The sequence below is a fragment of the Ambystoma mexicanum genome, chromosome 2p (genome assembly GCF_040938575.1).
Source record: "Ambystoma mexicanum isolate Mex_15411 chromosome 2p, UKY_AmexF1_1, whole genome shotgun sequence".
NCBI lineage: Eukaryota > Metazoa > Chordata > Amphibia > Caudata > Ambystomatidae > Ambystoma > Ambystoma mexicanum.
In genome coordinates, this window is record NC_090923.1 from 797,811,383 (window position 1) to 797,828,233 (window position 16,851).

General features: G+C 46.5%; 1 protein-coding gene across 3 annotated transcripts in view; it reads right to left on the reverse strand.

The window, feature by feature from the left end:
* LOC138566803 (zinc finger FYVE domain-containing protein 1-like) overlaps window positions 1-16,851 on the reverse strand; it is a 730,070-nt gene that overhangs the window by 387,133 nt on the left and 326,086 nt on the right. For all 3 annotated transcript variants that reach the window (XM_069644465.1, XM_069644464.1, XM_069644466.1), the window contains one exon: window positions 6,347-6,564. In XM_069644465.1, the coding sequence (XP_069500566.1) occupies window positions 6,347-6,564 (218 nt within the window). The remainder of the gene's footprint in view (window positions 1-6,346; window positions 6,565-16,851) is intronic.

Here is a 16,851-nt window from a genome sequence, read left to right on the forward strand (position 1 = left end):
AGAAACTCCCCGTGGCTGCTTAGAGACTTACTCTGGACTGAGCCGGAAAGGAGTCATCGAGACACATACCTAATTCACCTGGGCATCCGTACCTGGAAGAGGGCCTGCAGAATCGCCAATCTGGCAGACCCCTACTCCCCACAAATTCCAATAGTCGCAATGATGTCACACAGACCAGAAGACCAGAAAGTGATCCGGAACATATGGGAACCCCTGGGCATAGCCACCCTGGGAGACCTGGTAGACGACCGAGGCATTCTCAGTTTCACCGAACTGCAAGAGGCTACGGGAATGCCGCCCGGTCAATTCCTCCTACACGGGGCAGTAGCGAACAAACTCACAAAACGATGGCCAGAGATAGAGACCCTTGACACCGGACATGAACCCATCGAGAACCTGTTAAGCGCGGCGGAGGGAGGCCACGAAACCTCGAGGCTCTACGAAACCCTACTAAACTGTGCCACGCAACAAAGCCTCAAGAGTAGAGATAAGTGGGAACTCGAACTCGGCGAGAGATTCGAGGACAAAGAGTGGGATGCAGTGATGCGCTACCACAAGAAAGTTTCCCGGAACGCGCGGTTCCAGCTTATACAATTTTACATTATTCATAGGGCTTACCTCACCCCACGAGTCATCTCCAGATTCAACGACACAAGCGCCGCAACTTGCCCCAAATGCCAGGATCCCTCTGCGGGAATGACCCACATGTTCTGGGGATGCCCGGCAATCCAAACATTCTGGTCACAGATCCAAACCAGGGCAGCAAATGCGGATATAACGCTGGACGTGCAATCCCCCAAAGCCTGCATCCTGGGCCGATACCCCAGGAACAAAAAAAACAGGGCACTGAACAGACTCAAAGACCTCATGTACATTTTAGCAAAAAGAAGAATTGCTATGGCCTGGAAAAGCCCCAGGGCACCCGGGGTGGCGTTGTGGTGGGAGGACCTACACAGATGGACCACAGCTGAGACAGGAGCATGGGAACTGGCGCAAAGACACCAGAAAATCGACACCTCAGACGATCTACTGCAGTGGGTGGCTCTTACGGTATCCCTGTTCCACCCCAAGGAGGACAGCTCCACTGAAGGAGATATAGACAGCGCAAACTGACCTGGAGGCGCAAGACTGCAGCGTGGGGTTATGGGCTTGGTCAGGGGGGAGGGGGGAAGGAAATGAATCAATCCTCCATGGGTTAAGAGGATACTATGTTTGTATGTTCTTATTGTTAAGAAAATAATAAAAGAAATTTAAAAAAAAAAATTCATGTTCAACAAATCCTTGTCCTAACAGATTTATGGGGAGGCTTCAGAGTATAGTAAGGGTGTATGCACCACTTTCACTCCTATTTTGATATTTACCTCTACTGTGTAGGGAACCGTGGTGACAGCCCCAGAGAATCCTTGTGTGTTGAGCGTTTCATCTGAGAGCAGGAAGTTTCCCTCACTGATGCACGATTTAGTGACACCTGTGTCGACCAGGAAGATGAATTGCTGGTTACCTTATCTCAGCACCCACCAAGGGTTCCTTGTCAGGGTGGCTAGGCATGGACCGGACTGGGCATGCAAGAGCTTTCTGTGGGCTGTCCTAATCAGGATACGTATTAGTACCCAGGAACGTTAAGAATTCCTCCCATGACACTGCCCCCTCGGTAGGGCGCTACTGTTCCATTCGGCACTGCATTAGGCATGGGCATCTGCCCTCCGTATAAGGCATTCTGCTGGGCTGCTTGCAGCTGCATACAAGGTGGTGCTTGTTCCTGCATGTGGGGGGGGTGGTTTAGGGGTAACAGTGTAGGCCTGATGTATCACAATGTATGGAGTTGAAGCTGGGTGGGTGCAGTAGTGTTGGAGAAGGTTAACTGTATGCGATATATCCCACACCCTGCCTGTGTCTGCATTCTCTTGTAAAATGTCCCCATTTCCCACAACTTCAGCACGGAGACGGTTCCATACCACCTCTAGGTCCTATCCCACTGAACCCCCCTAGCCGCTTCTGTTCCCTTGGTGCCATACTCCTCCTCCCAGCTGCGGACCTCCTTGATGCCACTCAGGATACTGATGCAGGAGTCTGCCACCCCACTGCCCCTGTCCTCCACCTGGCCAAAACGCTGCTATCCTTACATCTGTGTGAGCTGTAGCCTGCTCCGCTAAATTTGTCTCCGTGTTTGCTGTCATCGCCCCTTCCACTGATGTTTTAGCTAACTTTTTCTGTACTAGTTTTGCTTCCTCTACCTGCAACCTCTGACACGTTTCCATTTCTTGTTCTTTAATTCTTTTGCAATAGTGCATTATTATAGCCTGAATCTCAGCCCACCCCTTCACCTCTACGCACACTATCTTGTCTACTGAACTTCCTTGGGCAATTGCCTTTAATAATGAAACAGAAAAAAGAGGAACTGATCAGTTCCACTGGTCACCCGTCTCTGCTCGCCACATCTTCTGCACTTTTAAAACGCATTGAGCAGCATCCTCATAATCCCCCATTTTATTCTGCATTATGGACTGTTAGTCAGGGGTGTTTGGGTACACCCGTCGCACACTCCTGCCTTGACATTATTAAAAGGTGTCCTGTCATGTGCATCGTCGTCTAGTTTTACTCCAAGGTATCCTGCCTTGACCCACACGTACCATGCATGGTCTCCACAATCATCGCAACAAGTAGGCTTTTCATGTCTCCTACCGCTAAAGGAATCCCTGCTGTGTTTCTCAAAGGCGTATATCCACTTCCCAGATCCAGCAGTAAGGGCCGGGAGCGTCTGGATGAAATCATTTTTATCCATTTGCTCCCATGGCACATAATTCGCCCTCCCAGGTCCCTTGTGTATTAACAGCATTTGTTTGCCTAATCCTTGCCCTCTATCCCCTTCCCTTTTTCCTTGCCACTGCTACCCGCCTAAACCTGCTCCTCAATCGCGCAACCTACAAACTCTGTACCCTTGGCATAATTTCAGGAGCCCCTTGCGTCTCACCTTCCTCATCTCCAAACTCTTCCACACTGTCCCAGTATCCTTGTCCCTCTTGTTGCCCCCCTCCCTGTCCAGCCTTACTGTCCCATAACCTGCACTATCGGCTCCGCTGTCTTTACTCCAGTGCTTTGACACGCACATCCTTAATGGCAGTGCTGTCCAATCTGAACAAAATGCCCCCGGTCCCTCACTCGTCCAAACCACACCCTTGTTTGTTCTCCCCTTCTTTTATTGCCCTCAACCGGGTCAACTCTGTTTGCATTGCCTCTAACTCCTTCTGTGACTTGGTCTCCCGCTGTGTAGTGGTATTTGTGTTTGGTCAATATGGGGGTGGAGAGGAAGCAGGCAGCGGCACATATATTGGATTGGCATATCCTGGGGCTGGGTGGGCGGTGAGGGGATAGAGCACCCTCTCTAGGCACAGCCCGTGGCGCTTCCTCTGGCGTCGTTGTCATTACTACATTGGGGGGGGCACTACCTTCGCACTGGGGCATAGACCTGGCGGTATCCACTACATCCCCACCATTTTCACAGATCCAAGACCTCCTTTCGCTTCTGCAGTTATTTGCCCTTATACTTAGCGGTTAGAAATGTGCTGTAATATCTTTCTATTAGAACCGTGCTCTGGCCAGGGGCGGGGCATTCCGCCTTGGGTCTCTACCAACAACTGCTTGTGGTACTTCTCTATTTTATCCTTGAACAATGACAACGCACTATAGATATACTCCAGCAGTCATTTCCCCCATACGAACAATGGTATTTCAACAAAAAATGTGTAGTCGTACAAAGTATTATTGTAACCGTCTCTACCAGTCCTCCATTCCCTCCTCCTGGTAGCCCTCTATTCACGCCCTCTTTTCCCCTCTTTCACTCACTCCCACCCTTTGCACACCACATACTCACACTATTTCCACTGGCCCTCCCTTGACCTCCACCAAGTTCACAATAACAATTCAATAAACTAAAAACAATGAACTAAAATAATAAGCTAAAACAACAATCACTACATTTCATCTTTCCCCCGCCCAGAATATATTGGGCACAGGATATGGAGCTCTTACCATTGTATCCTCCTTATCAATAAAAGAAATGGTGCTACTTTCACCCCCTTACTCAGAGAGGATTCCACACTCTTGTTTTCCTGATTATAATCTCGTTAATAATAATAGTAAATATGAAACCCACCATGTGGCCTTTTCACACTCTGCCGTCACTCGCGGGCGCGCACACACACACACCTCACTTCCCCACTCACTTCTACCCCTTTGGTTGTTTCTGCCAAGAGGTGCACTTACATTTGCGTGTTCAACCGAACTCCTCCGTCACGGGGTCACCAACAGCCTGCACTCTACTAGGAGCTGCACCCTGCTTCAAAGAGCATACAGGAATTATGTAAAAACGGCCCATGTACCCCGCTGTGGGTTGCGTGCTTTGGACTGGTCACTGTAGGAGGGCATGGCCACTCCAGAGATGCGGTGGATCACGCCAGTGTCAACAAAAATGTAGAGGAGCCCCTCAACGCTCATACCAGAAAAATACAACCCACTAGGGAAAAAGGCCCAGCACACCTCTTGCAAGGAAAACAGTTTTATTTCCACAAAAATAGAAATGCACCAGCAAAGAACTCTGCTGCCACGAAATGTTCTAGCAAAATCAGCACAAACACTTTATGAGGGCAGACAGCATCATCAGTGACATAACTTGCATACATGCAAGATTTGCGTGGATTGTTGGTAGAAACCAGATATACATAGGCTACCTGCTCCATAAGGGATGCAAGGCCATTGGTCCCAGCCCCTCCTGTCATCTTCTTCCACATGGGTTCCTTCTTTCGCGTCATCGGGCGTGAAGTTACCACTGATTGGCAATTATTTGAAGAAAAACAATACAGGCTATATCCCTAACCTGATGTGCACCTGGTACTGCAGACATGGGCTAAGAGGACACTTCAAGTCCATTGCTTCTAAAAAATTCTAGCTCGATTCCAGACACGTTGGGAACCAACCAAAGTTCCCCACCCTTTTTTTTAGCTATGTTGTATTACCCCTCCCAGCACAAATCGCACGACCTATGGTGAGGGCGGCTAATCCCCGTTTTCAGATCTTTTATGATCGATTTGGGTTTTAACACTTTCATGAGTTATGGTCTGGGACTGACCGGTATCTTGGAATGCTGGGGGTCTTTGGGCTTTTCAGGTGCTATTACTTTGAGCTGGTACAGGATGGGTCGGAGGCTTGTGCCATCCTTCTCGTGGGATCACTTTTCTCAGTGAGCCGTAAGTCCCCTTGCAGGGCGCATTCCTTCTGCAATACGAAATGTTAGCAACATGAGACAATTAAGGGTCTATGAATCCCTGCAGCTCTGGCCCTTCCTCACTGGTGCCCAACTACAATCTATTACCACCTGCATGCACTTTATGTGCGTGGGACTCGGGCCTGCGGCCTTGGCTTCAGCTCAAAACCAGGCCTCGATTCCAATATGGCTGCTACTATCCAAGATGGCTTTTGCTTCCTTATGAATAACAGGGGCAGGACGTGCAGCCCCCTTCCCATATTATGACCTGTAGCGACACCCCCTGTAACCTCCCCTAGCCCCTACTGTAAATTCACTGGCCTCCGTTTCATCCGAAAGCGCTGGGGGGCTTGGGAAGATTGTTGCTCCTTACCAAGAAGGGTGAGCTAAAATAATCTTTTGGTCTCAGGCATCACCCAGTAAGCAGGAGACACGTATGGGGAACACAGTGACAGTACAGAACACCTTGTGAATACAACTTGTGCATGAGATGTAAAGTAAATCTTTTTATTCATTATTTGTGAACCATTATGCTTTAAATGTCTTCGATGTGTTGTAATGACCGTTTAAACACATTACCAAACAGAGTTAATGTCACAACAGAGGCAAACGTGCATGGGACCAGATGGCATGAAGAATCGGTTGGTAAAGCTAATCAGCTCTTCTATGCTATATGCAGGCAGTACAAAGCTCCCAGCAATATTGATCCTTGAATCCTGTATAATGTCCTCACTCAGACTGGGAACTATGCTGAGAAGCAGTCGACTATTCAGATTTAATAATTTTAATCATGTGCACAAACATGCATACACAGCCCCAGCAGTGTATAGAAGCTACAAAATGAACTGCCAAGTACCTGTCTCATATATTTTAAAACTGAAAACAGATGATTTCGACTTGCAAATAGCTACTTGCTGGTCTTAAATTTTAGCCCTGTTCAGTGCATGGCAAACAGTAGCCATGTTCCCACAGTGTAGCTTGGGTTAACAGCCCACATAGCCCTGGTTTTGGCACACAGAGGAAAAGGGAACATATTGACATTTTGAGCAGGATTGTTGGGAAGTAACTCACAAAGGTTTGTCTTACCTTCAAGGCGCTATAAACGATGGCTGGTGGCCTAGAAGATCGCGTGGAGGTGTCCTTCACATTCTGTTTCACTGCCTCCTGCAGATTTGTGAAATCAGTAGGTGGCACGACTGTCTGCGTGCCAACATAGCGCATGGAGCTGAACGCATCAGCAGTCAAATTCAGCTCATGGAACCTCTTCTGAAGCTGAATCTCTGCCATCCCTGGAGTTTTGCTGCCTAAGAAACCATTAACAGTATTTATTCATCTTTATTATGTTTTCAAAACAGAAAACACGTGCACAAAATTGTTGTCTGGCTGTTCATTCCCTAGGCTCCAAGCTTTGATGCTTAACCCCAAATACAAAATGGCATAATACACAGTTTGAAAAGTAGTCCAGTGTGAATCGTCTCAATTTTCTGTACCCCATCAAACAATAATCAAATGCCATACGGGTAGGTATAACTGGACAAATTCCTTTGTCTCAAAATAAGCAACACCCTGCAGATCTGTTTACAGTGACCATGAACCCTAAACAAAGTTTATATAGAAAGCTCCAGCCAACTCGACTGCCCCACCTCAGGGCCACTTATTTGGATGGATGTGAAGTGTGTGGCGGCCCAGAGAGCCTTTGCTGTGGGAGCACAGGATCAGCTTGGCGATTCATTCCCGGAAGAGCCTGCAAAAGCTACGTAGGAATGGGCAAATACATGATGGTGGTCATTAAAATGGAGGTGAGCATTCGGATGTTAAGAACCCCCAAACCGGATTGTTATCACGGTCCCAGTGTAACCAGCCTGTTTGGGGATTCCCAAGAATCCTGTAAAAACTGCAGAAGGCAGAATGTCTTTTGCATTTCAAGTACAAAGAAATGAATCGGTGGCACGTAGTCGCACAGATGGGTCTGTCCAATATCTTTAGCATGCCTTTTAATTTAGTGGTAGATGGCTGCAAGTGACTTGTCTGTTGCATGTCCCCAAGTGTATGTATTTTGGATGATTAAAAAGGGGAGCAGAGCAAGCTGCATGCCTTGTGAAAATGACTACAAGCAAGCAACCACGTTTCGACTGTCTATAAGCCTTGAAAGCACCATGATTAAGACTCCCCATACTTTGCATGCCCTTGCTTATATTCTTCTATTCAGGCTGGTGAAAATAAATGAACAATCATACTCTTTCTGCCCAACAGATTAATATAACAATATTTATATTGTTGTGTTGATTTTCCTTTCGAAGTCATGCCTAAAGATATTTTAGATCTTCAAACACTAACAAATATTTATTCTAAGTGCCTAAATTGCAGACAGGCCTCCAATCCAAAATCACCACTTAACCAAAGTGTGTGATCCTGTGCAAAACATTTAATCTCCCTGCCCCATAGTTGTCAAAAATGAGGGTCCATAGAAGTGGTTCAGTTTGCACTGCACGCTATTTAAACAAGTCACTCATGATTTACTAGACTATAGGCTATATGAGAAACCAGAAGGTGTTTCACCCACTAGTCCCCAGGGATCTGTCACCCAGGTGGCCAGGACACACCATCGCTTTTGGATCCAGTTCCTGGGGATGGACCAGTGGGGGAGGATCACCTGGGCGAGGGGTCCTAGGGCAAAGGAGGTGGGACACCGGATGGCGAGACACAGTTTCCACTTACCTGTAACACCTCTACTGCATCCTACTAAGTAGGATACTTGGGAACTCAACCCGCCCCCCCGCCCCCTCCTTTTCCAACATGAACACTTTCTGACGGACAGCTTACTGTGAGGGAAAATGGACAAACACCCGAGCCGTATACCTGACCTGTCCCAATACAATGATCAGGCAGGATCAGGCAATTACTGATCATTACACACACCTGACTTCCATCACACTTCCCCACACGGAAAAAAAGGAGGAGCACAAAAGCACACTCTGGGCAAGGCAAAGCACACAAGGAAGCAGCAGTTCCAAGATGGCAGTTTAATACAAGGTGAAAAATGGCAAAACCGAAGGATTGCAAGGAGGGAAGTACCCTTGACCTTATCAACAAAAGACTGTTGCTTTCATGAACCTTCGAGAATAGGAAGCTTAAAACCAGGAATCAAGGCTGAAGAATCCTGCATTGTGTGTCGGAGGTACCCAGGGCTCTCCCGTATCGATAGTCAAGGCGGGGAGAATAATTTGCCTCTGTGGTACTGTCCTTGGCTCCTACAGCCAAGCAGGGCCAGTGAAGTCAGCACAGCCGATGAGTTGGGGAGAATGATACCACCGATATATAAGTAGCGTATGTGGCAAGTGACACAAACATAATTAAAGAGCAGGTGAATGATTGAACGTTGAAGCTTGAGTGTACCGCCTTATCCCGTGCAGAAAACGTGTAGAAGGGAGGTCAATGGCCTGAACATCCTGACATATAATTTTGTGAACACTTCTTTCTTTTTCATAACATTGTTTCCCACACTGTTTGTATTTAGCAGTAAGGATTGGCAATAGGTTTATTAGTATAAGCCCTTTTATTCTGACAAGACACCACTAGGAGGACTGCATTATTATTTGATGGTCGTAGCTTGCTCCCATCTGTAGATTTAGGATTAGATAGGCGTTTTTCTTAACCCTTTTTAAGTTCAATAAACACCCTTGAACTGTGGTCACTTGTGTCCGTTTTACTATTGATACCATGCCTTACCTACATGGAGGATTGATGAAAATCTATTATGGATTGAGGATTGTTAAGATGCTTTCTCCATTGCAACATTCACCTGAGCAACATTTGTAGTTTCTCAATGTGTAGGACCTCCTCAGCACCTTGGTGACTAATTGCTTTTGCTTACAAGAGTTTATCATCTGTTTGTATTTACTTAATCAAACTTGCGGTCTTTTATGGTGAAAACACTTTCATTTGAGCGCAAAGTGATTAAAAAGAAAAGGTACTGAAGCAGCAATAAAAGCCTTAAGGGGCAGTAAAATCGAGGCAAGATTTTGTTTTAGACAGGGAACATACACGAGATAATGAAAATATGTTCTGCAACAGTGTTGCCTAGCTTGCTGTGTGCTTCTGGTTCCTTTAATGACGAGTAAATAAAACATCATTTGCTTAGGTTGCAAAGGTTTGATAATGCTGGGGCACAGTCGCAGTGCAGGATTTGAGGTGTGGAGTTATGTAAACTATACTCTCTAGAAACGGCCCTACCTGTGGCCAATACAGAGACCCGTTAAAAAGACCAAAACCCAATGATAATCAATGAATGGGTATCACAGCAGCAGTAGCAGCAACCACCTCCATTTTCCTTATTTAGTTATTGGAGATATTTTAAAAAGGTACCTGGCAAGCGAAAATACGTTTTGTAGAACCTGTCAGTTAACTATCATAAAACTGTCCTGCCTCTCTGGGCATTACATACCTCCCTTTAGGCCCACTCTATGCTCCATCATTCCTCTTCCTGCTCTAGATGATTGACTTTTATTGTAGCCCAGATTGTAAAGCACCTGACCACAGCAAAGGCATACTGGTGCCATTTCAGATATCAATTGCATCCTACAGGAAGGTCTCGCTACTATCAAACAGGAGCAGTATACTTCTGAACCTTCAGTGGCCACCTATTCTTCTGAAGAATTCTGGAAGGGACTTCCAGGTTACTGCTGCCTGGTTGAACATGGTGCTACCTCACAACTCCTACTCTCTTAATAGGGGTGCAGAGGGAACGAGCAGGAGGCCTGAACTGGATGAGCCCAGCTATCTGTCGGGGGCATGGAGAATAGCTTTACCCATGATTAAATTGGAGCCTGTCCCTGAAGTAGCTCGGTGCACTATGAGGCAGTTTCATAAAGAAGTCTTCCAGCCAGTGGGAGCAAATGTAGTTCCAAAAGGCTGGCGAAACATGAACACTTTTTTATACCAGTCAAGAAGATGACAGACAGACATGTTCTTAACCAGAAAAAACCTATAAATCTATGAACCCAAGGTAGACCTTTGTTGTAATAATACAGCGTGGATGACGAGCATTAACCAGAGCAACAGGGTACCTGAAGAGAAACCAGGTCACAGAGTGTCCTTAATAGCATCACTCAAAGGGTATTGACCTCTCACTGGTGATGAGCAGGATGCCAATGAGGGAGCACAAAGTTGCTGCTCTGTAGCACACTGTGCTTACCACAAAACAGGATTTCAGTCTTGGTAGGCATGAACTTCACCTGGTTCCTGTGCAGCCAGGTGCCAACGTCAAATATTCTTTTAAACAAATAGGAACTTTTTAAATCGCAGTCCAACCTCAATCAAATCTGGGTATCATTCACATGGGTAGAAAACTGCACCCTGCGATTTTGTGGCAAAATGGCTAGAGATGCCCCCATCAGGGAGCCTTTAAGGAATACATTCCTAATTTGCTATACTGGTGACTTGGTGCCACAATTAGTCAGGAAACAGCAAGCGAATGAACAGCTTTATCTCTCCGATCACTAGCCGATGTAATCTTGCCCACCCACGGACATTCACTTTATAATTGTTGGACTGTTGCATTTCCTATAAAAGTTGATAGATGCTTACCCTGCTTTCAATTCAGCAGCAATGTAACAAACTTTTTTTTACTAATATCACCAGTACCGGGCTCAATTTAGGAACCAATGGGCTTGACTTTTGGTGCAGCAGCACCACCAAGTCTTTTACTTAATCTTTTTATTATCAGAGGCCAGTGTCTAAGCGCAAAACCGGGATTCAAATCTATGTTGCTCTGCGTTGTCTTGCTTCCAAGACAAAACGCGATGCCCTAGAGCTTTCCTACCTTTTTGCTGGAAGAACAAGGTGCATGTCGCCCCTGTGCTGAGCACAAATGTGACTAAGCAACTTCCAAAATAGTCCCCCAGTGGGACAACCAAAATGATTTCAATAAAAGTGCAGTGTATTGCATCTAAATATGTTCTACTCTTCTTTGTTTTTTTAAATTTAACAAAAAACTTAAATCTGTTTGCTGTAAGGATGCAGAAGGACTGACACAAAGGTGGCATGTTTGGGCCTAGAGACGTATTAGGCCAAAAAGCAAGAAAAAAAAACATCTTTCCTTATTCCTAAGAGCGGTTTACATGCATCAATTGAAAATCTAAGGTGACTGTCAGGAGGTCTGTTAAATAAAAGTGTTCACCGTCCTGTGTCAAGAAAGCCTTACTTCTGTCCCTTATACCATAAAGTAAAGAATAAAGCAGTACTTCTACTGGGTAATGGTCAAAGTTCCACACAATGTTTTCTTGATGGGGCAGAAGAATGCCTTCCTTCTCCTGGCGTTCAGTCTCAAATTAGCCCAGGGAATGTCTCCTTTCCCCAGGGCCTGTTGGATCTTCCTACCGGTCCCCGTTAACAAGAGAATGACTCCCTTCTCCTTGTAATCATAAAACCGCCTCTTACAACCAGGGGAATGGCTCCCTTTCCCTGGTCTTCTCTACGCTAGGTTTCACATCTATAACACCCAACTCTGAGTGTTTGCAGGATCCACGACCCTGGCTTCTCCTCTTTGATTGGGGCAACTTGGCTCCCTTCATTGCCAAGAACTGCAACAAGGAAGATGATTCTTATTACTCTCTTGGTTTGGGTCTCAGACCTGGGTTTCTCTTCTTTGGTTTGGCCCACTTAGTTCACTTACCCGCCAAGTACTGCCACGAGAAAGATGACTCTTATCGCTCTTAGTTTGGGTCCCCGACCCTGGCTTCTCTCTTAGTGGGTTTATCACCTGCCACTGTTGTGAAGGACTCTCCCTCTCAAGTTCTCTTTAGGGTATATAGAGTGGTGATCAACAGGCTTAGTTTCACTCTTGAAATTAGGAGGAGGTGTTTTGTAGGTTTTCTGCCCCTGCTGTACCACCCAAGCATTATGGTTGCGAAGGGGCCTAGTGACAACTGCATGCGCCCGCTGGGAATGCCGCCCCACATCTACCCTGAGTCTCTCATGCCACCCTTTATCTTGTTGAGGACTTTGGTACATCGCCAGGTCTTCCTGCGATGGCTGGCTTTCTGTTCAGCTTCTCAAGCGTTTTGCTTTCCCTCTGGCTGTGCAACAGCATTCTCGGCTGCCTTTTGCTTTCATTCCTCCTCCTCCTCCTCCTCTCGATGCTGCAGGGCACCCGTCTGCTCCTGCAGACCTCCTGATGAAACGCAGCAGACTGCCAGAGTCCTTAGAGTTTTCCCTCTCCGGATCAGCAACACAGGTTTATATCTCCTGCGTTCAGTGAGCAGCACACCTGCCATCCTCTGCGGTTGCCCAAAACAGTGCTTAGTCCACTGTCGATTTTTATACAATGTGGCCAGCAGTGTCTGGGCCCACGTGTTAGACCAGAAAAGCAACCCTATAGTCGAATGATACGTATAATATTTTGGCCAGAAGCCAATCGCATCATGTGACAAACATTGCAACCCTAGAATCGTCAATGTAACCAAATGGCTGCCATTTGCTTTTTTTCTTTTCTGTCAAAACGCTTTGCAAATGCATTCTATGTTTTAAACTTGCACACCGTGCGAGGCCACGGCTTGAATGCTGAAATACTAAGACAGGAATGTCAAACTGTGCAGAAATACATTGTTTTTCTCTCTCACTAAGTCCTTGAAGTCGAGCAGAAGCCGCATCTAATCAGTAGTCCAGGTGCTGGTTTGTCTTGCAAGCACTGTTGTAAAAGGCAGTTAAACATGAATTATATTCTCCTAGCAGTGCTCCTTCACGGAGAGTGGTATTTTCTGCTTCAGAACTATCTGACCCTTAGCTCATGAGCCGAAACACACAGATAACGTCCTAAGGAATGTTTCCCTGCTAAGAACACGATATCCTTGCCGAGCCAGAGCTCCATGTTCCTCATAACAGAAAGCTGTCTCTGCTGCCTTTGCAAAAATAACTATGTTTAGGCTGAATGAAGACTTGTCGTAACGTGTCATAATTGTCAATCACTGAACCGTAGCCTGTATGACATGTATGAGGGAGGGTTGAATTGCTTTAGCAAAGGATATGTATATATATTACTGCTTGAGCGCTGTTCGCTCTCTCTCGCATTTCACAGTGTTTGGGAACACACGTCGTGAGGCGGTGAGACCCAGTCGACCGACTGAGAATACTTTGCAATAAACCAGACTTGTTTGCAAAACGAACCTCGCGTCTGACGTGTCATTTTAGTATATGGTTATTGTGCCTTAGTTTCCATATGCAGTCTTTATGGCCTAGCAAATATGGCGCCTGAACAGGGACCCTCCCACTAATGCTCCATCGTATACGTTGAAGGAAGGCAAAAACGAGTCGAGGACAAAGCCGTCGAACCGGGATCGGAAGGTATTCGGGGTGCCCCTGTAGAAGTGATAAGACTCCTCCACAGATCTGTACACAGCCGATCCCTGATCGGTGAGCAGCGCCCAGAGAGCATCAAGGCGAGGGTCCTGGAACGAGGCAGATTGAGCCAGACATGCAGTCCCAACGATTCTTGGTTGCGTCTGTATACGGGCGAATTGTGTCCTGAGTGACGAATTTGTTGATCAGGTGAGTCGTGCCGCGATTCTTAAACGTCCTGATATTGGTAGAGAGTTGCACTTGCAAGTTCAAACGCCCAGGGTAAGAGAAGGGTAAGAATTAACCAGGCCTGGGAAATTGTCTTCCTGTTTAGTGAGTTTTTTTCACTGCAGTAGACAATCTTTGGAAACTGGCCAGGTCGTGCCACCCGAACAGTCGCTGGCACATTGAAATGTATATCAAGTATGGTATTGGGGCAATAGTGTTTATTGCGATTTGGCATAGGCAGATCAGACGTGTATCAGACTGTTACGCTCACTTGGCTCCCACAGAGGCGTTGATCGGAACTGGACAGCTTCGGTCTCCACCAATGTGACGCGTAGGGCCAAGATGACGGACTGGATTGGCCCACCTAACTTCGTTTGCTTGGCCCGTAGGAATATTCTTCTGCAAATGGAGAAAGGGAATTAACCACCCGTGGAGTTGTGCGTAAATCCCCCCCATCCCCGCTGTTCTCCCCACAGATCACCTTTGATGTCCCCTCTTATAGTCTCACCTGATGGTTTGAAAAGATGAGCTCTCCATCCTGCATTGAGGGCAGGGGCGCGTTGATAACCAGTTGCTTCACTGGCTCGAAGGAATTGGTGAGTTCCAGAACAATATTGACTCCGAGATTCCCGGCAAGACGCCGTAAGTATAAAGTTCATAAGAGTTCAAATGCCTGACTTTCACCCTTGTCTGATTCCTTGCAGATTGCAGCTTGACCCTAGTGAAGAGTTCCTCGTGGCAACCGGTAGTATTCTGATAAGGATTTGTATTTTCCAACACAGTTCGATAAAATAATGTCAATATGTAACCTGTTGCTTTCTCCCTTATTCAAGCGCTGAGAGAAAGTATGAAGTCTCGGGGAATAATACCTCTGGCAGTAAAATCAGGTAAGTTTATTGTGGTGAGGAGGGTTCCCCTTGTTAGTCCGTTTGTTTCACCTTGCTGTCCTTTCGTTTCCCCTTAAGGGCCGGGGTTCGGCGAAGATGCAGTGGAAGCTGCGCCGACCCATCAAGAGGAATAGTACCCCCGGTGGTAAAATCAGGTAAGTCTATGGTGTGTAAATAATATTCCTCTGTGTATTCCCTTGGCTCACCTTGCTGTTCTTGTCTTCTCCTTAGGTGCCGGAGTGCGGCGGGAACATGCAGGAGGATGCAGTGGAATGTGAAGATGCTGCGAAGGCCGGTGAGTTCAGCGCAGCGCTGCAGCAGGGGAGGCGACACGCATAAAATAACTTCTTTCTTCAAGCTCGAAGGCGCGATGGATCGGGAATTCAGGTAAGGATCAAAGGTATTGCTCTTGTTGTAACCTTTTCTCCTTCTTTCTCCCCTTTTCTAGGAGCTCCAAACTCGAGGTGGGCGTGGCAGAAGGCTGGATGCAGACTTGCAGGCACGGTGAGCGTTACCCAGCTGGATGCAGAATAACGCGAAGCGTGTGCTGCTCTTCGGGCGTGGTTTAAATAGCCTCCAAAGTAGTCCCCGGTAAGTATTCCTCCCCAGCCCCACCCGAGTAAAAAAAAATAGTCCCTAAGTAAAGTAGTCCATTCCAAGCCTCTTTTGGCTTGGAGCTCTTGCAGCATGGTCTGCATCAGGTAAGTTTTAATCTATGAGCCTGGTGCCTACGGCGCCAGGACTGACTCTCCATATGAGCCTGGTGCCTACAGCGCCAGGACTGACTCACCATATGAGCCTGGTGCCATAGGCGCCAGGACTGGACCCAAATAGCCCCTAGCAGGGGTTGTTGGGCTTGCTTAGGATAACTTGATGCCTGCTTCCGGGGTTGCTGGACTTGGTCTGGGTCCCCGGGGGTGGGCATCATGACACAGACCTTCAGTGGCCTAATCATGGGAGCTTTGAATTAGCACGTATAGAACACCTAGAATCAGTATTGCTATGCAAAAAGGCCCCACCTGCAGCGTTCGACGTTGTAAGAGACTGGAGGAAAGAAGCTAATCTCCGTTTGAGAAGTAGGGAGTAACACACGCAGAAATAAAACGAAATGTAGAGAACGCGCTACAGCACGATCAGCATCAGCAGACAGAAGCCATTAGAAACATGGACAGGGCTTTCCAATTAAATGTACAGAAAATATATCCCCAGCAAGATTTGCATACATCAGATAAACTAAAACAAATTATTAAATGAGCGAAGACGTGACCATCAAAATTCTGACCCAGTTGCACCTCCTCTCATGTACCTCCCATTCCAGTTATTCCATCTGCACTTGCAGTAAGCATTTTGTCTCCCCCTGTGCCTGTAAATTCATTTCCTCCACCGCCTCCAGAGCATGAGTTAGCCACTTTAGCAGGCAGTTCTACAGAGATGGGGCCTGCGCAAGGAAGTATTAGACAGACTCGTAGTACGATTAGCAAAAGAAGGAAAGAAGAACTGAAAGAATGGGCCGAAAAGTATATTGATGATGACAATGAAGTGGCTGTGCAAAGTTCCATATCTGATCATAGAGGCCTTGGTGAACAGCAGGTATTGTTAGAATGCATGGGGAATTATCTTGTGAAAATTTGGAGTGATTTGACCGTTACAGTAGTGCCGCAGGAGTTGCGTGATTTGGTTCTTTCGAATTTTCGAGATAATGCAACGAAAGTACGAGAACACGTAGGCAGAATATTTGTGTTTAAGCGAGAACTTGATCGATTACATAAAGAATTATTGAAAAAAGATAAACCGCATGTCGTATGTTCAGCAAAGGTTTTTAATACCATTGAAACCTGTTAGTGAACAGATGTGAATTTGTACGCGAGATGCCCTTAGATTGATTACAGATGCCGCCATCTCCCCAATTGAAGTGCATGATACGTTTAGTCAGTATACACCAGAAATGCAGAGAAAGGTATTACAGGTTATAGTAGAGTACCTACAGGATGAATGTATGAAGAATAAGATGTGTTGTCCCGCTGATCTAATGATAATTTATAAAAGAGCATTTTCGCCTGAAACTGGAACGACTGCCTTTTCACTTGATTTAGCTTTGTTGCTTAATAGACGAACAAGTGTAGAATCGCCTAGTTTGCAATT